At 48.1% G+C, this 22,058-nt stretch overlaps 3 protein-coding genes across 27 annotated transcripts in view; 1 reads left to right on the top strand and 2 right to left on the bottom strand.

Annotated features, from left to right (window-relative positions):
* Positions 1-1,019: 1,019 nt before the first annotated feature.
* On the top strand, positions 1,020-3,362 carry LOC120949130 (uncharacterized). The gene is made up of 5 exons (XM_040366173.2): positions 1,020-1,852; positions 1,999-2,123; positions 2,226-2,317; positions 2,466-2,679; positions 2,757-3,362. Exons 1-5 carry the CDS (start codon positions 1,707-1,709, stop codon positions 3,179-3,181), a joined length of 1,002 nt encoding a protein of 333 aa, XP_040222107.1. The 5' UTR covers positions 1,020-1,706; the 3' UTR covers positions 3,182-3,362.
* Positions 3,363-3,395: 33 nt separating this feature from the next.
* Positions 3,396-5,699, bottom strand: LOC120949129 (phenoloxidase-activating factor 2-like). The gene is made up of 6 exons (XM_040366172.2): positions 5,494-5,699; positions 5,215-5,400; positions 4,958-5,038; positions 4,699-4,838; positions 4,226-4,551; positions 3,396-4,156 (listed from the first exon to the last, which is right to left on the bottom strand). Exons 2-6 carry the CDS (start codon positions 5,339-5,341, stop codon positions 3,562-3,564), a joined length of 1,269 nt encoding a protein of 422 aa, XP_040222106.2. The 5' UTR covers positions 5,342-5,400; positions 5,494-5,699; the 3' UTR covers positions 3,396-3,561.
* Positions 5,700-11,044: 5,345 nt separating this feature from the next.
* The window catches only part of LOC120948875 (basement membrane-specific heparan sulfate proteoglycan core protein), a 96,576-nt gene continuing 85,562 nt past the window's right edge, over positions 11,045-22,058 (bottom strand). For 24 of the 25 annotated variants that reach the window (XM_040365684.2, XM_049606619.1, XM_049606621.1 and 21 more), the window contains 9 exons: positions 19,144-19,449; positions 16,556-16,710; positions 16,195-16,476; positions 15,206-16,128; positions 14,968-15,128; positions 14,635-14,885; positions 13,838-14,537; positions 13,597-13,744; positions 11,045-12,219 (listed from right to left, as the gene is read on the bottom strand). In XM_040365684.2, the coding sequence (XP_040221618.2) occupies positions 12,186-12,219; positions 13,597-13,744; positions 13,838-14,537; positions 14,635-14,885; positions 14,968-15,128; positions 15,206-16,128; positions 16,195-16,476; positions 16,556-16,710; positions 19,144-19,449 (2,960 nt within the window). In that variant the 3' untranslated portion in view covers positions 11,045-12,185. The remainder of the gene's footprint in view (positions 12,220-13,596; positions 13,745-13,837; positions 14,538-14,634; positions 14,886-14,967; positions 15,129-15,205; positions 16,129-16,194; positions 16,477-16,555; positions 16,711-19,143; positions 19,450-22,058) is intronic. The other variant, XM_040365698.2, reaches the window with a different exon arrangement.

The following is a 22,058-nucleotide window of genomic DNA, read 5'->3' as shown; positions in this document are numbered from 1 at the left end:
GATAAATATTTTTCTAATGTCATTAATGTATCCTGTTTTGTTGTGATGATAGAAATATCATCAGCATATGCGTTTATGATGTCGTCACATTCATTACACACTAACACACATTACGATTCTAATTTTTCTAGTAAAGGATGTAAGTATAACACAAACAAATGCATCGCAAGTGGATCTCTTTGCCGCACTGACTTTTTGATTGGGAGTTTTTTGTTGATAGGCTTCCGTTAATATACAGTCTAGAATATATGAATGCATTTATTTTCCTAATGAATTGAATCAAGCTTTGATTAAATCTTATTGCTTGCATTGTTTTATACAAAACGTTTTGATTTACTCTATCAACTGCTTTAGAAAGATAAATGGAGATGAGTGTGCCTACTTTATTTTTGTTGTTGATTTCAAAAATTTTGTCTTTGATTTAAAAGAGGGCTTGAAAAATAGTTTTGTTCTTATTACTACTTTTTTGGGAGTTTGTTAGTATGTTGTGTACATCTATAACCAATCACTGTTTAAGAAATGAACTGTTCAAAAATATCAAAAATAAAACCATACTGCTCTAAATAAGAAAAACTTTTTATCATTAGTTTTTTTAAAGTTTGTACGAGCATTTTAATAAAATTTTGTTTGACAAAGTACAGGAAACAAAGATTTACAAACGATCAATGGCACGTGGCACATTTAAATTTACGAACGGTTGTTCGAAACGCACAGTGGTCGAGGCTACTCATCTCAGATGGTTCGTGCATCGGCTAAGAAACAGAAGTATGTAATTCCATGGAGCTTGCTGGACTCATTGTTTACGTTTCCATTTTATCGCCCATCGTTTATTTTTACATTTTCAATTCATATATAAAACGATTTATTCATATTTTATGAATTGTTTTTTTTTTTTAACAAATTACCATCACAGCGGTTTTCAACGTTACCGCGTCCCAAGGTGTATATAGATGTCATTCATTGGCGACAGCGTTTTCAATAACAATTACACACACACACACCCATATGAACACACTTTCCGCACACTGCCCCCCTACAGAAAGGATTGCGAAATTCCTATCATCTGTGTGTGGTTGAACAGTCGTGGCCAAAATGTACATTGAAGCACATGCTCAGCCGCCTGTGACGATGCTGCAAAGATAAACAGAGCGCATAACATAGCTGTGTGTGTGTGTGAGCGTGTGCGTGCATGTTTGTGTGTGGGTGTGGATTCTAATCAAAACAGTCGCGAAACAATGGACCAATTGTTACACCGTACAGCCTTGTAATCGTGTGAGAAGAGTGAGCATTGTTGTATAGCCGGAAGCGAGCACCCGACCTGCTTCGGTGCGGCGCGGTTTGTTTGTTAAAGTCCGGGGCCGTTTTTGTCGCCAATTTCGACGCCGTACATCATCGGCCATCGTCGCCATCGTGCTGTGATCATTCGGCGCGAGCGTGTTTTTTCGCACACTGCACCACTGGTGGACGGTTTAGCTCGGTGGCGGTCAAAAGTGTCGCGCATACCCACCCCGCCCGCATGTTCTGGAAGGCCGCGGAAGCTCTCGACGAAACGTAACACCCGTTTGCGTGAATAGTGTGCGTCCATAGACGGGTCCGGTTGCCCGTAGATACGGTTTCTACCTCCCAACCTACCCAACCACCCCCCAGCGGCTGTCCAACATCCTTCGAGACACATACACACACAGCCAGGGTCCGCCGGTCGCTAAATGAGTAGAGCGCTTTTTGTCATTCCGCAACGCTTGCTATCAATCGTCCGATGTAACCAGGTTTCATTGATAACGCGCCATTCGAGCAAAATGAGCGAACAGCCGGAGAGTAACATTGTGAAGGGTGCTGATAGTTGGTTCAACAAGTAAGTCATCTCCGTCCCCCCGTGTTTGCAAGCGGATTTTGCATCCTTGAGCGCGCCACACCGCAGGCCGTCTAATAATACCCGAGACGGTCTCGTTCTCTGTGTGTGTGTGTGTGAGTTGTTTATTGTTCCAATTGTCGTTACAGATACTCGGCGGTAGAAAGTTCTCCCGAGGGCACGTTCAAGGGGGTGAAGGACCGGTTCAATGGCATCACGGTGGACTCGAGCATGGAAACCTGCAGCCCCGACTGTTTTCCAACCGTGCTGAAGCGTAAGTTATCTACCGTGTGTGTGTGCGTGTATGTGTGTTGTGTAACCGTTGGATATTATTGTTCTTACCGTGTTTTTTTTTGCTTGTAACCCCATTTTTTAGGATCGCTCGACCATTGGATTCAAAGCAAAACCCGTGGCATATGGTTCAAAGTCCATCTGTCCGCCGCCAGCTGGATACCGGAACTAGTTAATGTGAGCATTAAGCTGTGCTGATTTGTTTGTTTTGCACCTTATCTGCGCTGTGCTACATTGTACAAATCATAGTAGCCTGTGCCACAAATGTGCAAAAATGATACAATCATGTATGTTCCCTTTTTTCGACTTTTTGACCTCCCGGTAGAATGGATTTCAATTCCACCATGCCAAAAATTCGTTTGTGATGCTGTACCGCTGGCTGCCGACGGACGAGTCGGCCAACATTCCACCGTACTCGCACACGATGGTCGGGGTCGGCGCGCTGGTAATGAACGAGCGCCAGCAGGTGCTGGTGGTGAGCGAAAATTACGCCCTCATCGCTGGCTCCTGGAAGCTACCGGGAGGCTATGTGGAACCAAGTAAGTGTGCACCGGAACGAACGACGAACGAGCCCCCACCACTTACCACACACACTCGCGCGTGTCATTGCTTGCAGATGAGAATTTTATCGACGCCGCCATCCGGGAGGTGGAGGAGGAGACCAACATCCGGACGCGGTTCGACTCGGTCGTCTCGATACGGCACGCGCACGGTGCCGGTTTCGGCTGCTCCGATCTGTACATCGTCATGGCGCTGACGCCACTGACGGAGGCAATTTCCAAGTGCAACCGGGAGATTGCCAAGTGCGAATGGATGGATGTGAACGAGTACCTGAACCACCCGAAGGTACACGAAACGAACCGCAACTTTGTGCGCACGTACCTGGAGTACAAGCGGCTCGGTGTGCGCATCGACTGTGCCGAGGAGATGCACCAGGTGCTGAAGAAGCGGTACAACGTGTACTCCGTTACCAAGGTGCCGGAGGTCGGCAGCAGCAGCAGTAGTGATAGCAGTAACAGTACCGGCACGCCGAAATTATAGCGTCCGAGCGAGTACGATGCCGCTGGCGACGGCATGTCACCGAAGGGAAGGATTCGATGACCGACCGCTGGTCGGCGTGCGTGTTTGGCAGGTATGTTGTTACCCGCAGACGATTGCAAAGTGGAATTAAGACGTTGTTTTTCTTGTTTTACCAATATTACATCTGCTCTGATGGATAGAATTGTTACATTTTTTTTATTAATTCCATTACGTGAATATCACTCTCTCTCTCTGTCTCTGTGTGGGGTTTAACCGAGCTGTGTGGTGTTTTGTGAGGAGAAATTGCATAGACAGATGCGTAAAACTAGCAGCTAGGAACATGAACATTTAAATTACCCTCAATGTTAACAAAGAACAAAAGAAAAGGATACGCTGACGCCTCAAACCGTCGCAATTGTAGACGTGATCCAGGTAATGTACGACGCAACGTTAACGTACACGCCCGGTATGCCGTTTGCCCCGCAACCGATGCCCCACGCTACCAGGCCCACCACGTACCAGCGATTGTTTAGCGCGCACACCAACGGCGATCCGCCGTCCCCGGTGCACGCATCCTTGCCCAGCTCACCGCCGGCGCAGAGGAAGCTGGTCGTGTCGAGCACAAAGTTGCCACCGAGCCGCGTCGTGCGCAGGGCCGTCTGGCAGTTGGCCGAGTTGACGATCGGTACGTCCACCTCCTTCGGGATGGACTGGAAGGCGCCGCTGACGAAATCGTTCTTGCCCCAGCCGGACACCCAGCAGCGGCTGCCCACGAAGGACGTGACCGGCAGGCAGGCCGTCGCAATCGTTGGCGTCGTGCCGAGGGCGACCGTGCCGGAAAGGCGCAAGATGGCAATGTCGTTGCGCAGGTTGGCCGCGGTAAAGCTCGGATGCACAAAGTACCGCGCCACGGTAAACTCCTGCACCGGCAGGGGCTCCGTCGTGGAGGCTGCGTCCCACTCGCCGAGCCGCACCTTCAGTGCCCGGGTGCCGGAGCTGCGGAAGAGCACCATGTTCGCTTTATTCGCTTTATGATGTGTGTGTGTGTGTGTGTACGCCACTTACGTGTAGTCCGATATTTTGTGCGCCGCGGTCAGCACGTGCAGATTGTCGATGAGTGCGCCGGAGCCGACGTAAACGTCACCCGGCCCGAGCAGCACCACCTGCCAGGGATACTCACCGTAGCTGGCCTGGTTGGCGGTGACGGCGGGCGAGTTGGCAATCGGGGGATACTGCATGCCGCACTGGTAGCTACCGGCCAGGCAGCATCGCTCCAGTCCCGATTGGCAGGTCGCGGGTGAAGCGATATTGAGCGCTATCACTGAGGCGACTGTGTTCGTGGTCGTGGTAGTTGTCGTCGTGCCCAGCGTTACACCCGTATTTGCGCTTGGCTGTGGGGAAAAAGTGAAGAACAGTTAGTTTTCATCCATTTCCTCACACAAAGCGTATCGACACATCCGAAAAGGGTCTTGCAACTTGCTGTTGTTTGAGAATGCTCATCACTTGCTCACTTTTAAGAAACGGCAACGTTCACTTACATTTGAAACAATTCTCACATCCAACTGGCCGGCACCGTCCGTCGTGCCACCGGTGCTCGTCGTGTTACACCGGCCCGTTGGTACACAGACGCACGTCTGGCCGGTCGGTGTGCCTGTGTTAACAATGTTCGGGAGAATACCTTTAAGGTCATTTCAAAAGGAGCGCGTTCATGCAAAAAAGCCAAATAAAAGCGTTAACAACAATCGACCTTTTTGTTGGGGTGGTGGGTGGTGGGACGAGCCGTAACGAGCGACCAACCTGTCTGCAGTGGCACGACACCCGTAAGGACACCGCTGGTAATGCCGTTGCTCACATTAATGGCAGCCTGTCGCGTGAGGTCTTTCATTGTGCGGGAAGCGGATGGGGGTAAAGCCGTATGCAGTGCCCAACCATGTGCCATGTGTAGCCATGGTGAAAAGGGAAATAGTGAAATTATTTAAAACGAATCATGCCGCAATACATAGCGTGTGGTATGACGTATGTATATATGTGCGGTGAGATTGCTTTCGCTTTACCATTGCCGGGAGTTCCACCGTCCTGGGGGAAATTGAACGCTGGGTTACGTTCCACGGTGGACAGCGCTGTTACTGTAAAGCCACTGCTGGCCAGCAAACACACCAGCCCTTTGAGCAGGCAATCCATGACGTCAGGTTGCTCGGATGCTTATGCTTCGGTCGCTAAGGTTGTCTGCATCTAACGAACTGTTGTGGTTGGTGGTGCAGTCGATTGCGTGCAGTGTAAATTGTGTTATTATTCAACAGAATCGATGACACACATAGTTTAAGCTTTCTTACACGTTGATCTTGTACCATCAATCGATGGCTTCACTTTAAAACAATCACAACTGCACAAGTTAATATGCCTTTTGCCGCTTTACACTTTGGTCACTAGCTCCTGGATTGTTGAACGAGCCTTACGCTACTGAACCGTACCACGGTTTGCATGCCACCCATTTATAGTAATTCTAAAAGTGCGCTGTTACACGCTCTCGGAAATACCGACCTATGGGAGCGACACTGCAATTACATCTGGCACGCAGAAGCGCGGGGAACGCTACCGTGTTCGGTGGTGGTGGTGGTCAGCCGATTGACCCAAACGAACGTACGAACGGCTCCTCCATCGCAGCGGGGAAGGTCCAATTATCCGGGGGACTCGGAAGGTTGGAAAGCATCGGTACGCTTTGCTTTCGCTGCGCCTATACCCTTGCAAACACAATGGTACCGTTTTTATGGAGGAGACAGCACCATTTCTGCGCCATGCGTTGGTGCTGCTTTTTACACCACATATCACTCTAATGGGATTGCAAGTCGCGATAAAAACGAGGGACAGAACTCTACGCTCCGTGGATGAGCAATTTTATTGATGACTGCTGGTGACCGAACCACCGCTGTTGGTTAGAATAATCGGCCGAAAGATTTCAATGCCAGAGGGGAAGAGTTGGACCAAAACGAAGTACAATTTGTGTTTTTATTTTCTTCAAAAGTTTGCATTCGAACACTGCTTAAATCATAGTTACATTTGAGCATTTTATAGAACTAGCTTGTTTTGCCTTACGCGCTACACACTGCGTATATGCCCGCTTGTTTCACATACGCTGGTTGTTACACTATTTCTCTAATGTTGTGTCCTTGGCCCAGGGGCGGGCACCGCGACACACTTTTTTCTCCACCTCTTCCTCAGGCCCAATTTCATGGCTAATGACTCATGGTGTGTCCCAGTCGGGAGCCCAAAAGTGTGTGTGTATGTGTGTCTGTGTGTGTGTTGAGAACTTGATTGCAACAGGAAAGCGGAATACGATCCGACGGTGGTGCCCCAACGGTTCTTAGCAGCATCCATCCTCTCATACGTACGCTAGGGTGTGTTTATGTGTGTGTGTTATTTTTCTTCTTTGATATATTACAGCACAATATATACGATAATCCCGCGTGTTGGCCCGAGAGGCCCGAGAACGACGACATCTCGGCAGCCATCCGGAACGGGTAGAAAGTTAAAAATGAAAATTCTTGTTGTACCTCTTGCCAGGGGGGGTGCCAGGGCCGGTGGCGGCCACTTTTAAAAACTGTTCGCTTGAAATTTGATCGATCTAGGAAACCCTTCTGTCCGTGGCGTTGCTGGCGGCGCTGTTTTCGGTCCCGTGCGCCCCACCGGACGCTTTGGAGATCTCCCACAGCACGTGCGCGACCCGCTCCTGGTACTGCAGCATGTCCTCGTCCGCGAACACGGTTGCCATCTGCTCGAACGTTTCGCGCAGGAAGTCGTCCCGCTTCTGGCGCGTCCTTAGCATCCGGTCGATCTCGCGCTTTATTCGCTGCCGCAGCCGGTTCTTCGTTTTCTCGATCGTGACGCGGATGTCCTCCTTGTTCTGCCGACGCTTGCGGTTCAGCTCCGCGTTCCGCTGCCGGCGCAGGACCTTCTGCTCCTCCGTCTCGTTCTGGCGCTTGATGCGCTGCTGCAGCGTGTGCTTCGCGCGGACCAGCTGCTTCACGGAGATGTTCTTCATCGATTCCTCGGGCACGGTCGGTGACTTGGATGAGGATTCGGCACTGCTGCTCGACGAGCCGGATGCTGATGCCGCCGCCTGTGGGTTTTTGTTGTATGCGTCCACCTTTTCGTCCTTCACCATTCGCGGGTTGTGCGGAGGGGGGTGGTGCGCGGGCGCAGGGGAAGGCTGCTGTGGCTGCTGCTGTTGCGGATGTGGTGGCTGCTGCTGCTGCTGCGGATGCTGCTGGGGATGCTGTGGATGCGGCGGTTGTTGCTGCGGATGGTGCTGCTGTTGGTGCGGTGGCGGCGGCGGATGATGTTGCTGCTGCTGTTGGTGCTGCTGCTGCTGTTGCTGCTGTTGCTGCTGCTGCTGCTGATGCTTGGTGTTGTGACTTTTGGACTTGTGGGTGCTGCGGGAGGCACCGTTTGGGAACATGCTACCAGACAACGAGAGATGGTTCATGTACAAGGCATTCTTATCGTAATTCATATGTGGCGGATAGGCGTGATGATGGTACAGATTAAACTCTTCTATGCTGAACGGTGGCGGAAACTCTATCGGAGTCGGATGTTCCTGGATGTCCACTTGCAGGTAGCTGTACGGGGGCTCCATCACAAGAGTGTGGCAATGGTGAAACAAACGTTGCTCGGTGCTGCCTCTCCTCCGGCCTCTATCGCATAATCGCACTGGAACTACACGACACAGATGGTGGACAGTCGTTTGCGTTTCACAATTGGGCGCTTAATTATTGAAAAAAGAAACCATAGCTCCCGAAATGTATCAATGTTATTGTTGCCAACTTATGCGTCTGACAGGCTTCAGGGACGGAGCCCTACAAAGTTACAGCGTTTCGCCCGCAATGCCAAGCGTTTTCGCTTGGGATGACCAAGATGTATAGAGCCGGGGCAGCCGTTGGTGTTTAACCTTTGTGGCTGCGGCCGTTTTTTTCCAGGGGCGGGCAAACTTTTTCGAGAAGAGAATTTATTATTGTGGGTTGTTTTATTGGACGAACAAAATAATTTTAGGACTCTAAGTATTCTCATTTCATTCGACTAATTTAAAAAAAATCCAATATTTAAATTTTTTATGTTCGAAAGGGTTCAAGAGACCAGCAAAACAATCAGGAATGTTTATACTTTTTACCAATGACTGTTTGTGTTAGTAATAAGTTCAACACGAAAATAAAATGCAGTAGAATATTTTTTTATGATACTATCGCTTCTACCCAATAGATACATATATCATGAGGCCAAATGAGGTCTAAACGACTCAATCAAGTCGTTCGTAGAAGATTAAAAAAAATATTTAAAATACTAAATATTCTAATTTTCTACTTCTATTATAAATAATGTTTTGTGGTACAGATATGTCGAATCTCGAGTGATACAAATCCACTAAATAAACAACCACTAAACGGGTTCTAAACGGCTCAAGCTCTCAGCCTAAAAGGAATCTAAAAAGGCTTTGTTTAGCAGACGGTAAACGACGGATGCATTCTAAACATTACAAAAAGATGGTGGTGCCATCTGTTGACGTGATAGCCAAACAGTGGGGCTTTCCTCGCCTTCATTTCTCCTTCCCTCTATACTGTTGTATGGTTTCGCAGTTAAGAACTAGATTAGCGCATCGCTAGAACTAGATCAGCGATTTGTTTATTTAAATACTAAACTCCTATATGATCTTATTCTATTTGGCGTAACGTCCTACGTGGACATGCCGGCCCATACATGCTTTTGAGACTTTATTCATTACCTCGAAGCCGGATAGTCAATCATTGCTACGGGGGGACGGTCCATTCTAGACTTAAACCCATGACGGGCCGCTATGAAGTACCATAACTAAAGCAAGTGAGATTTGTGTAATGGTCGATGGTGTTGAGACCCGCGTATCTGACACGTCCTTTCTTATAGATATTTCCTCGGAATGTTAGAAAGGTGTATAGGCTATCATTAGATGAAGCTAGGTGTAAAGGACAGCAAGTAAAGGACAGCAAATAATAATGAGTAGCAATATAATGATTAGTTGTAAAACAAAGTGCCATCTATTCAGCAAACCAGAGAAGCTATGAAGCTTTCATTTTTTTTCTAGAGATAGTTGGTTTACCAACCATACTTTTTTAGAGATAGAATATCGGCATCATCTACCCCGTATACAAGAAGGGAGATGGGTTGGACTGCAACAACTACAGGGGTATTACGGTGTTGAATACCGCCTATAAAATATTCTTCCTGGTCCTTCAGGATCGTCTTGTCCCGCATGTCGAAGAGATAGTCGGAAACTATCAAAGAGGATTCCGAAACGGAAAATCAACCACTGATCAGATCTTCATCATGCGGCAGATCTGGGAGAAGATGGCTGAATACAGATACAACACATACCATCTCTTCATTGACTTCAAAGTTGCATAAGGTAGATAGCATAGGGTAAAATTGTATGACGCTATGAGCTCTTTTGGAATCCCGGCCAAACTGATAAGGCTAGTTAGAATGATTATGACCAACGTCATTTGCCAGTGGATGGAAAACTCTCAGGAGCTTTTGCTACCACCAAGGGTCTACGTCAGGGAGGCGGGCTTGCCTGTCTCCTATTTAACTTGGCGCTAGAGGGGGCCATCCGCGACTCGCGGGTGGAGATTACGGAAACCATCTTCTATAAGTTTACCATATGCTGATGATATAGACTTCATTGGTCTGCGGCTCTGCTATGTAGCAAAAGCCTACCACAAACAGGATCGAACAGGTGGCAGAGGAACTCGGATTGCAGATAAACGAGGCAAAGACCAAACTGATGGTGGCAACATCAGCGGACCTACCAATAAATAATCAGAACCTACGTAGGCGTGACGTACAGATAGGTGAATGCACTTTTGAAGTCGTCCCACGATACACCTATCTTGGGTCAAAGGTCAGCAACGAAAATAGCATGGAAGCTAAGTTGCGCGCAAGGATGCTGGCTGCCAACTGGTCATTCTACAGCCTGAAAAAGCAGTTCACCTCAAAGAACCTGTCGCGACGGACGAACCTGGGACTATATAGTATCTATATAGTTCCGGTACTCACATACGCCTCTGAGACATGAACACTGTCCAAATCTGACGAAACCCTCTTAGCCGCGTTCGAGAGGAAGATGCTCAGAAGGATACTTGGCCCCGTATGTGTGAAAGGACAATGGGGGAGCCGCTATAATGACGAGCTATACGAGATGTATGGCGACCTCACTGTCGTACAGCGTATCAAGCTCACCAGGCTCCGGTGGGATGGCCATGTTCTACGCATTGAAATTGACGACCCAACCCATACAGTCTTTTTAGGCCGTCCATAAGGACAGAGGAGGCGTGGTAGGCCCAAAATGAGGTAGCATGATGGCGTGGAGGCGTCCGCCATTAAGGCCGGGATAACGGACTAGCAGACGAAGGTGCGAGACCGTGAGAAGTTTCGGACACTCCTGAGGCAGGCCAAGACCACAAAGCGGTTGTAGCGCCGGATAAGTAAGTAAGTAAGTAAGTTGGTTTACCAGTCGTTTAAGCTAAATCTTTGGCGCTTGGGATACGACTTTTGTGACCTACAACTTGATTCAGAACTGTTTGTATCGGTCTCAAATTCAGTCGTATGTCGGTAGTTACTCATTAGGGAACACGGTCCATACGGGGCTTGCATATATGACGGGCATGTTGTTAAGTCGTGCGAGTTGATGACTGTACCACGGGACTTACTCAAACAATTATTCCCTCAAATATGATGCTGAGTTACATTTTTAAACACACAAGTATTATTAATTTTGTCTTTCCTTGTAGTATTCGTATTACTTACTTTAAGTTTTGTTTTTCGGATAGTGGAACCTACAAGAAAAACTACGCCACATGCTTACATTGACTATTCATTTTATTGTCATAATTGATAGGAAAATAAACGAGTGACAAATTATAGCTTAGTTACGGGTTGTTCCACAGTTGCACAGGCCGCCTCACGCCCGCTTGTCGTATTGTGAAAGGGCTACATTATGTTCAACATCGTTTGATTTAATCTCTCCTATCTGTTTTGCTCGTATCTTCGTGTTTTTTTTTAACATATCGAAAGCACTTAGTGTATAGAAATGAAGACCATTACAGCGGGCAGTTAGTTGGAAGTAGTAGAGAAGTATCCTCGCCACCTTTTCGAAACGGCAGGAAGCTACTTCTTGCTCAAAACATAAACTGGCTTATGCCGCCAAGATTACAAGGCTAGTAACAACAAGATGGTGAGATACTGCACCTAAACGATTTGTCTAAACGGATGAACACAATCACTGCGCAGTGGTTTGTTTGACTTGTTTTGTGCGAGAGACATATTTAACATTGCTATGGTCGGTACACTATCACAGTGTGAAGGTGTTGTTGAAACAAAACATTGTAGCGCAAAATCATTATATCTTGTGGGGAACGAAAGTTGGCAGTGCTAAAAAAACCCTTAGTGCACGTATCGCCTCGCAGTTCTCTGCCACCGTGCACTGAGTGTGTGGTGCTTCATGTATATTGCATTGACCAATGTGGTGGTGTTAAACAAACAAATATGGCTGTCTTGTTCTCAGCGCGTGAATTTGAGCGTTGACTGTGCGCTTTTCGTTATTTAATTTTTGTTCCTTTTTTTTACATAAATACTACATTTATTTGGCACATTCGTTGTTCGTTACTGTACGCGTGTTTTTTTTTTCATTTTGCTTCCTCTCTTCACTGTGCATTCGTTTGCGCTTCTCTATAGGTATACGATACAGTTTTAGTATTTTTTTATATGTTATTTTTCTGTTCATTTTAGTCCCGCTTAACTTTTCAACTCCCTCCTTTAACCAGCCGAGCAGTTGGTTATTTTGTCACTCGACTTACATCACCCTTTAGAGCGGTTCATCCTTTTGTTGGGTGAAGTTGGGTACCGCTGTTTCGTTGGTGGCCCCATAGCGAGAAGCTCCTTCGACCCTCCTCCGCCCGTTGGAAGTATTGGGTGGTTTATTTTGTATGCTTTTTTTCTGTTTTTACACCACTGGTGGATCCGTTCCTAGATTGGGTCTGCAAATTGGGAGTGGAAGTTAGTAAATCGTTGCTTATCAAAGCCTGATGATGAGTGAGCTGTTTCGTTTGATTTTGGTTGGTGTTCCGATAGAGTGTCCCGTTTTGATTTAATATTTAGTAAATTGCCTATAAATTTGACTATTATTTTACATTTATAAGATAGCTTGTCATTTCGATATGTTAATGGTCGTGTATCGATATTGTATTATTTACATTCGTTGTTTGTTTGATAAGTAAAGGGAACCTAGAGGTTAAAGAAAGAGGTTTTATTGTTGAAATGTTGCTTGGGTGCCATAATGAAACGAACTATCAACATTGCGCAATATTTTGAGGGTGAGGAGAGTAACGATATGTTTATAATTGACTTTTTCTTCAGCCACACAATTATGCCTTCAACAGTGTAGTTTGAGCAATATGTTCGCGCTTGTGAGCGTCATATTGATAGGGTAATAATAAATAGCGGAGAATTCATTCTAAATTTTCCACAAATTGAAACAAAAGCCAGATGGAAGCAGATCTTAACAGATGAAATAAATATACGCGAAAGGAAGGCATAATAGGAACAGTCATAACGTTAACGATCATTTATGTACACGTTCACCAAAACATTAACATCAACCTGTGGTCCATCAGTCCTGGCTGCAAGTTTACAACAACTACATAGCCCGCTCACAATAACATGGGAATAATACGGTAGCTCGCCAGTAACGATCTCCACGCGAACCACCCGCATCTATAGACTATTGACTACGGCAAAACTGATTCAACGATCTTTCAATCGATCGTGCGACAGGACAGAACAGAACGATATACAGCTAACAAAGCAGTGATGGCTTGCGCAAGTAGGACAATAACGGCACGTGAAGGTTAGTATGTACATGTGATGTGGTTTGCCATCTTGTGCGATGAATTGGATAAGGATGCAGGCTCTAGCTAGGATAACCGTTAACGGTGTCTATGGAAGTTTTGGGTCATAGACGTTTCATAACGCATGACAGCTTGTCGCTAGCGAATGGCATAATAAGATCACCGCCAGCTGTATCGCTAGTGTGCTAGTCCAGCACGCTATTGACATGCCAAACTGTTGGGCACCGTTGAACGGACGGGGATAGATAATGTGCACTGGTGGAGGTTCCTCGATTTTATCAAACTCATAGGGACCCAAAGGGTCGCCCATGTCGTCGAAATCGGTATAAAGCAGTGAGGAAGGTATCCAAGACGGACTGTATGGCGCAAGCGCGTCAGTGTTAAGAGATAGTTACCACGGATCCATTCGAAAGCATGCGTTTGCAAGTGCGACTCATGTTAGTAATGCGTTGTAGATTGTGCTTTAATCTGCTGGAATGTTAAAGAGATCTAGCAGGCGATACTTACTCGTCGCACACGTCCACGTTGACGGTTCGGATGGTAAAGTCGCGCAGTAAGATCGCCTTGCCCTCATTGTTCTCCACAGAGAAGACGCACCCATTGAAGCTCTCGTTGAACCGATTGCCGGTAACGCGTTCGACGTCCGGAACACCGCCTAGAATGAAGGAATTCAACGTACAGTGGTTTTAAATTCACACGTTGCAAAACATTGTGATCGGGCACGCCGTTTGCCGCATTCGTTACGTACCGACGTAGAAGCTGCCGGGTATTTCCATCGTCTGCTTGCCGGTCGGGCGCGTTTCACCGTGCACCGTCAGCGAATCGACCTGCAGATGGAACTGGTTGCGCTCCCGCCGGACCAGCGCCACGTGCCGCTCGTTGTCGACCACGTACACATCGCTGTTGCGCACGTACGACTCCTGCCCGTCCATGCGGATCGTCAGCTCGACGTAGCCGTTCGACAGCGACAGCGCGACGTAATCGTTGCCGAGGAACTCCTCACCGTTACGCTGGCCGTACCAGATCAGCAGCCCGTTCGGCTCGTACGCGCTGAACATGATCGCGAACTCGGTCGTGATCTGGCTTTCGCTGTGCTTGAACGCCTTCGGGCTGACCTCGATGAAGCCGTTGCCGCTGAACCGGGACGCGACGATGTCCGTGTACTGGGTTTCGCACCGCTGGCCCAGATAGCCGGGCTCGCAGGTGCAGGTATAGTTCTGGCCGCCCGCATGCGTCTGGCAGAGCGCACCGTTCTCGCACGGGCGCTGGTCGAGACAGATGTCGGTAACGGTGTCGCAATCGTATCCGCCGCGGCCCGGCCGGCAGGTGACGGGGCTTTCGACGTCGATCGGATCCGGCTGATGGCCGTCCGCGTGGCCACAGTGGTAAACGTTCGCCGAGTCTCGAATATCGTCGATCATGTTCAGCTTGTTGCCGGACGTTTCCAGCTGCGCGAAGTAAAGCGAACAAAAAGCACATTGGTTGGTTAATCAACATGCCAAAAAAACAAAGAATATAGCTAGTCCCTACTTATCATGCACTAACCTCGGCAATGCAACCCTCAAAACCGCGCCGGACACCAATCTCTTGGCTGAGCAGCAGACGCTTATCGTAGCCACCGGCGTACACCTTCGTCTTCAGCAGAATCGGCGTGTTGCGGTTGGACATCTCGTTGTTGACGGCCTCATCGTCGACCTGCAGATAGCCGATACCGGCCTTGGTGCGTCCCGCAGACACCGTATGCCACTGGCCCGCCTCGATCGGTACGGTCGATCGTACGATCAGTGGTTTCATCTCTGTGGGACGAGTGGGAAGTAAATGGAGAAAGCCATGATTAAATGCTGTGACTTAGTGCATCGCATCATAATCGCAACGTACTTCCGGCTACACTGTAGCGTATTTCAACGAAACCATTATTCAGCAGCACGGCCATGAAATCTCCATATCCTTGCTCGTGCTCCGCCGCATAGAACATTATGCCATTCTCCAGCGAGTCGGGCTTGAAGCGGAAGCGGATGCTTCGTTTCGATTGGAATTTGCTGAAACAAAACATACCCCGAAAGCGTTCGAAATTCAGTGTGAAGGTCCCAACAAGCCAACTTTGGATGACACTCACTCGTATGCTGCATAGCTGCCGTCCTTAAAGGCAAGCGTTGCGTCCGTGTAGTGTTCGGTGTACTGACAACGGTCGCCCGTCTTGTGCACCGGACAGTAGCATTCCGGTCCCGTGTCCGTCTCCTCGCAGCGGCCTACGCCGCACGTATCGTCGCTGCAGCCGTCGCCCTCGTGCTGGCAGTTCGTGCCCGTGTACCCATCGCGGCACATGCAGCTGTACCCTTGGGCCGTCTGCGCCTCCAGACACGTGCCGAAGTTTTTGCACGGATCGTCGGCGCACGGCTCGCAGGTCGTGATGCCGACCGTCTCCAGTGCGTCCTCGTACAGCTGCACCTCCCGGTCGTTCAGCTTCAGCCGGCTGATGCAGCCGACGAAGCCTTCCTTGTACTCAACGGCGGACGCCGGCACCTGGTCGAACTGTGGCACGCCGCCCACGAACAGATGGTCGTCCAGGTTAAGGCCGTAGAACTTCAGCCTGTCCGGGAAGTTGACCGGCGTTTGGTCGTCCACCAGCAGGAAACCGTTGTTGCGCACGCGATTCACCTTCACCGTGTGCCATTGGCCCATGTGCACCGGTTTCTCCGGCTGCAGCACCACCTGCTGGCCGTCGAAGTTGAAGCGGAACTGTGGGTAGCCGTTGCGGAGCGACAGCGAGATGTAGTCCTGGTTCGGGCGGCGCTGCGACGCGTACAGTATGAGCCCGTTCATCTTTTCCGGCTTGAAGGAAACCTCGAAGTAGAACTTGGAGTACACGTTATCGAACGACTTGAACTCCATGTAGCTGCGGGGCGACTGCGGGAAGAACGGGATCACGTTGTTGACCACCAGCGTGATGACGACGTTCGCCGACTGGCCGCCGTGCTTTGCCGAGCAGACGTACTTGCCGGCGTCCGAGGCTTGCACGTTCGTGAGCGTTAGAATGGACTGCGAACAGAGATGGTCCCCGGTTAGAGTGATACCAGACTCGTTCCGGCACTTTAAAACACTTACACCATGCGTATCCCTATCGTTGGGCAGCTCGCCATCGATGCGTGACCACTGGTAGGTGGTCGGATACAGGTCCGTGTTGCACTGCAGCTTCACCGTAGTGCCACGCTCGGCAAACTCCATCCGCGATGTACTGCGGGGCAGCACATCCGAGATCGTGTTCTCCTCCACCTCCAGCTGGAAGTCGGAAACGTAGCGCAAACCGTCCTCGGTGAAGCACACACACGTGTACGTGCCGGAGTCATCTTCGCGCGCATTTTGAATGTACAGTCGGTTTCCTTCTTGCTGTTGTGTGGGATATAAGAAGAAAAAGTGTCCATATGCAACATCCCTTGCCCTTTTGTAATGCGCTCTCGATGCTTACGTGAATGTTATACGGTAGCGGTGTTCCGTCCGATTTCTCCCACTTGATCGGTACACCAGTGCCGGCCGACGAGCTGCAATCCACTACGAGCGACTCGCCCGGTCGTACCATCGAGCGGGAGGGTTCAAGCTGCAGCACGGGCAGCGACTCTGGAGCTGTGTCGGAGTATTGAGGTATTGAAAATAAGTAGAACAGCACACGAATTAGTTAGTGCATTGTTGTTCCGCCAGGGAGAGGAGTGCCACGAAGCCTTGGGTACGCAATCGTGGCACCCTGTCCTCCGGAACGTTGTGCTGCAAATCGGTTACTAAGGCTGTTCGATACATAGTGGTTTTATAACATTCACTACTACTGGCGTTTGTGGCACACAGGTTCTGTGTTTTTAATCTTTGTTTTTTTTTTTGCTTCATTTATTTCTGCTTACGCATTTCTATGAGTTCTTTTTTTATTTTCTATCACCTGTTATTTCTCTACCAGCTTGATATTAGACTAGATATACATATCCACCTTCCCGACTAATTGATTAGCACACCGTTCCCACCGTTAGACATGAATCGTTAGTTAGTAACCCACAACCGTACAGTTAGTAGATATGGTTCATATGGATTATTAGCACGCACGGACACGAGTTGGCATAGATGATGGGTTAGCTAAGGCATGGGTTAGAAACGTCACGGTTAACAATAAAGCTAGCACAGTCAAGGAGATTCGTCTTTGTTTCAGTTCTGTTTTTTACATCTCAACCAGAGCAGAAACCAGGATGTTTCGTAGAATTGTGATGCTAAATGTTGACGGATTGGCATTTGCTACTAACACAGTGCAGAACGCGTTTGACACACACCCACAAGGAGCAGATAAAGCGTTGTTGTAAAAGTGATTGACAATCGGAAAGAAAGCTAGACGCTACAGTAGGACAGTGTCACAAACGGAATTATTTTCAGAAAGTAAAACAATTGCGACAAACAAAAACGTCTATTAACTGTGGCACACAAACACACACACAAAAGCACACAAAAAAACAGAAGACAGACGAAGAAAAGTACAGCAGCTAATAGAAAGGAGTATCAGGAAAGATTTTTCCTTTCCACCAAACAGCATGTTCTCACAGCTGCTGGAAAAAAGCGGAAAAACGCACAGACGCGTATGCACACTCACACACATGAAAAGCAAACGGAAGGGACAAATTAAACTGTTTTACATACCGTCGGATATCATCGAATTTGTGGTGCATTGGAATTTGGTTGGGCTTGAAACAAACGGATTATACACAATAGGGAAACATTGCGCTCTACAGTTAGTTTTGGGGTCGCGAACGAAAGAGCTACCTCGTCAAACTCGCTCCGTGCTCCGTGTCAAACTCGGAGCTGAGTGCGTGCGCTCTGCAGCAAAAACCTGGTTGCTCCACACTGAGCGAAATGAGCGACAATTTAATGCAGAGCTTAATAGGCGAATCAGCATTTTGAGAGGTAATTCATAACTGTTTCATTTTTGTTTTCAATTACTATTCGATATATTCGAAAGGATTTCACACAACGTTGTCCGCTCTGTGTGGAGCTACCATGCGCTCACAAAGCTCCGCTGCGCTCATTACGATGGAACAATACTACTTAAAACGGACGCATTTCTTTTGGTTGATATGCTTCTAGGAATGGCGTATTTACTTACAGACATTCCAATCTCTTCAAAAAGACTCTTCACAATTCTTAGAAGTTTAGGAGTTTAAACATAGTGGCAAAAAAGTACAATACGATACAAAATCGCTCATATGGGAATAATTTGAACGTAGAGCAACAATATGTAAATCTACGTGTGAATAGACAACGAGTTAGTACACACATCCGTTTGCAGCGCGTCAAATATACCACAGAACACAGGAACTCCGAACTCTTCTCTTCGCGAGTTCCAGCTTTAAGAAGACCACATTGAACGGAACGTATGAACGATTAAGGCAAGCGAAACAAAAACGAAACAACATCTACACTGCTAATCACACTCGCACACAACATACAGGGGGAAACACAATGAAAGCTACACACACAGCGAAAGTTGGATGAAGAAATGGCGTAGATACTCCACCGAAACTGCTCGCAAATGTCTCCGAGATATGGTATTCCGATTACGATTAGCAGCGAGCACGATCGGGCACTCACAGACACACACACACACTACGTGCTCTCGGCACGTAGGGCCAAGTAAGGATCCGAGGTGGAATTTGGAATTTTGACACGCCTGGACGGACGGCGCACGACTGACGCGACACAGTTTGCGGAGTAGCTGGCAAAGTACGGTCGCGCTTGTAGGCTTCGCATGTTGATGGCGAGATTCGGTAGTGACACTGACACAGCATGGTGGACGCGGGACTAACTACGACGTCAACTACCACTGCTAGTTTGGGTGCGCTACTACAAATTGCACGGATAAATACGGATAAGTAATAGGCACTAGTGGGGGGCGGTTTGGCACAGGTAAACTAAAGGGACACAAAGACAGACAGACAGACAGACAGACAGATAGACAGACGGACAGATATACAGAGGGAAAGAAAAGGGCGGGGAAAAAAATGAAAAGTCATATTCATAATAACAAACCGAAATGATGGTGCGTTGGTGGTAGAAGACGGTGCGGCGGCGGACGCCGGACATCCGCCACCGTCGCAGCATCCTTGACCGTGGGTCTGGTATCATCGGCCCGTCCCAACCGGGGCACCATCGTCCGCTCTTGGGCGCCGACGCGCCGCGCCCGATCGTACTGTACGCAGCACATGAAGAAGGTGCCATTGCACCGGGCCGGACTGGCGCGGCAAAGCCACAGGACGCCATCGCCGCACGTGCTCGGCGCGCACAGTTCCGGCGCAGGTGTCGGCAAACCGGTGGTAGCATTCAATATATCTCTACCTATTGCCCACGCGATGATTGTTTGTGAGCAATCGTGGAAGGAACCGAACGGAAATGATTACGCACCGTAACGGATCAATCGTTTGGAAATTTCAAAGGTTTTTGTTTTGGTTTTTTGTGTACTTTTTTTTTGCAAGCCAAAAAGATGTGGCGGGTGAAAGTGTTGTGTTGCATTCACCAAATACTGCATCGGAGCGAAATTGAATTTTGAACAGCTTCAATTTTTGGTTTGGCATACAATCGTACATACGGTGCTGGTTGCCGAATCAGGATCATCCGAAACGTAATTGGGCCGGTGGCAGTATTCGACTAAGTGCGGCGCTAAGTGGAAGTAGTGGTGAAGATGTCTTGTATGACAGGCGTTGGTGCGGTGACACAAGTGAAGGTGAGTTGTTGGCGGTGCGTCGTGCTGCTAGTGCTCATGGGTGGGTGTGTGTGTCACTATGAACGTGTGTGTGTGTGTGTGTTTTTCTAAGATTGCAAATGGACGGGATACTCCGCATGCCGTGCATGTGTCACGCAGCAGCACTTGGCGCAGCACTTGGCGCAGCAAGCGTATATGTGATGCTGATAATGATGATGATGATTGCCACGCTGTAGTAGCAAAACACACACACTCAAAGCTACACACATAAGGTTACCCTCATACAAGTGCACACATAACAAACTCATCTCACATCTAAGGGACACTACCGACTGGGGCAAACGACCCCGGGTTGTGAAAACAGTAACATAACAAGGAAGTGCCATGGCGAGGGGCTCTGTAATGTTATCGGCAGGTGTTGGTGAAAATCTGTTGTTTGTTGGTGCACAGAGATGAATAAGCAACTACCAATTGACTGGGAGGAGGAGGAACAAACACTACAAATGACTGAAATCGTTCGATCGTTCACAGGACATCTCTAGTGCTGGTACCCTAAATTTTGCATCAACGTAACACCGACCGTAGTGATTCATTTCTTTGCCAAGCTCTGGAAGACGTTGTGCCATTTCATGTTCAAGAAATAGATCACTCACAGTGGATGGCGGTGATCGTTGGATGTTTTGAAAGCAATGAGGTGAAACAGGGAAAACAGTGAAGAGAGAGATTGATCGAAAAAGAGAGTAAGAGTTGTGAGAGAGAGAGAAAGAGAGAGGGAGAGAGAGAAAGAGAGAGGGATTGACAGAAAAAGTGTGTGTGAGAGAGAGAGAAAGAGAAAGAGAGAGCAAGAGAGAGAGAGAGAGAGAGAGAGAGAGAGAGAGAGAGAGACTGGGCGAGATCGGTGATGATTTTTCATTAGTAATATTGGTCTGTTATTTTATTGTCCCATTTCCGGTTGTGTTCTGCTTGTTATCCTTATTGTGTACGTTCCAAGGCTTTGCCTACGCCTTGCCGGTTCCCTTTACTGCATTTACTACCATCTAAGTATAGCTGGGGGGAGGTTGTGTGTGTGTGTGGGGTACAAACAACAGCTCAACATTTGTAGGCGGTTAGTCATTCATAACACTATGATTCTATGCGCAATGTTTAAACAAGTACAAACATAAGTATACGGTGTGCTTGTGTGTATATGTGTGTTTTGGCGGGTGTTTGCGTGTGTTGGTGTGCATGAACAGGGTAAGAGGGAGGAGGGTGGGTTGCAGTAATCGTATGCTAGTAACATGTTGCAGTATGTACGGGTGGGGAGGGGACATAAATCGAACCTACTAGTATCCAGTGCGCTGCGCAACAATGTTTTGCCCCATTCTGCACGCAAAAGATCGCTGCCTAGCGCACTGCGGAGCTACCGAACCTTTCTTAGGCCTGGCAGCCGTGGAAGAAGAGGAAGAGCATCCTCATGCTGAAGTAAAATTCTTCTAGTGTGTTGCTAGCACGATGGGAAACATGCGGATGCTGCACGATGCTGCACTGTTAATCACCTCTTACAGCTACTACGAAAGGGCATACTAATCTCCGACCCACGCGAGCCGAAGGTAAAGACAACGTGTACTATGTTTGCGTACGACTCACTATGATTTTCTACCAGGAGGGCGGGTGTTTGTTTGTTTGTATGTGCTGTACTAAATGTGTAAAAGTTTTGACGCCACAAAGCGCATGTGTGATTTGCTTGTTTTGTTTTATCTTTTATGTGCTGTACTTTTAAACACGGCAGGGTGGCAGTATTTGGTTGTTCTTGCAAACGGAATATCAATCACCATAGTAAAGAGACGCTACTATTTATTCCCACTCCCTTAATACCGTCGTATTGCCTCACTATGAATGGCAGTTAGAGAGTTACTTTGTGTTGCGCTATATAAACGAATGTCGCCTTCGTGTCATAATGTTATCATTCTTGTTGTATATATATATGTGGTAACTTATTGGAGTAAAGGCTGTTATATCCTGTTACCTTAGCGCATAGCATATGCGTGGTGGGTTTAAAGGCATTTAAGGCCAAGCATTACAAAACCTGTACCGTCTCCCTTCGAGCAGTGAATCATATGAACAAATCCCTTCGTTCACTAAACCGCATGCCCCCTTGTCACTGTCCTATGTACATTCACTGGGTGGGCAAAAGAAATGTAGCTGAACGCTCGTGAAAGTACGATTCGCAAACCGCCCGATCGTTCGAAATACCTATTAAATGTTC

This window comes from Anopheles coluzzii, chromosome 2 (genome assembly GCF_943734685.1).
Source record: "Anopheles coluzzii chromosome 2, AcolN3, whole genome shotgun sequence".
NCBI classification, from domain to species: domain Eukaryota; kingdom Metazoa; phylum Arthropoda; class Insecta; order Diptera; family Culicidae; genus Anopheles; species Anopheles coluzzii.
The sequence above is the reverse complement of the archived record's forward strand: the minus strand, read 5'-3'. Positions and strand labels throughout refer to the sequence as shown.

Coding starts and splice junctions, on each gene's coding strand:
- LOC120949129 (XM_040366172.2), bottom strand. CDS start 5,341: ATGGATTGCCTGCTCAAAGGGCTGGTGTGTTTGCTGGCCAGCAGTGGC. Junction 5,039..5,214: donor CGGTGGAACTCCCGGCAATG/GTAAAGCGAAAG, acceptor GCACAATGAAAG/ACCTCACGCGACAGGCTGCC. Junction 4,552..4,698: donor ATGTGAGAATTGTTTCAAAT/GTAAGTGAACGT, acceptor TTTTCCCCACAG/CCAAGCGCAAATACGGGTGT.
- LOC120949130 (XM_040366173.2), top strand. CDS start 1,707: ATGAGTAGAGCGCTTTTTGTCATTCCGCAACGCTTGCTATCAATCGTC. Junction 1,853..1,998: donor GCTGATAGTTGGTTCAACAA/GTAAGTCATCTC, acceptor TTGTCGTTACAG/ATACTCGGCGGTAGAAAGTT. Junction 2,124..2,225: donor TTTTCCAACCGTGCTGAAGC/GTAAGTTATCTA, acceptor CCCATTTTTTAG/GATCGCTCGACCATTGGATT.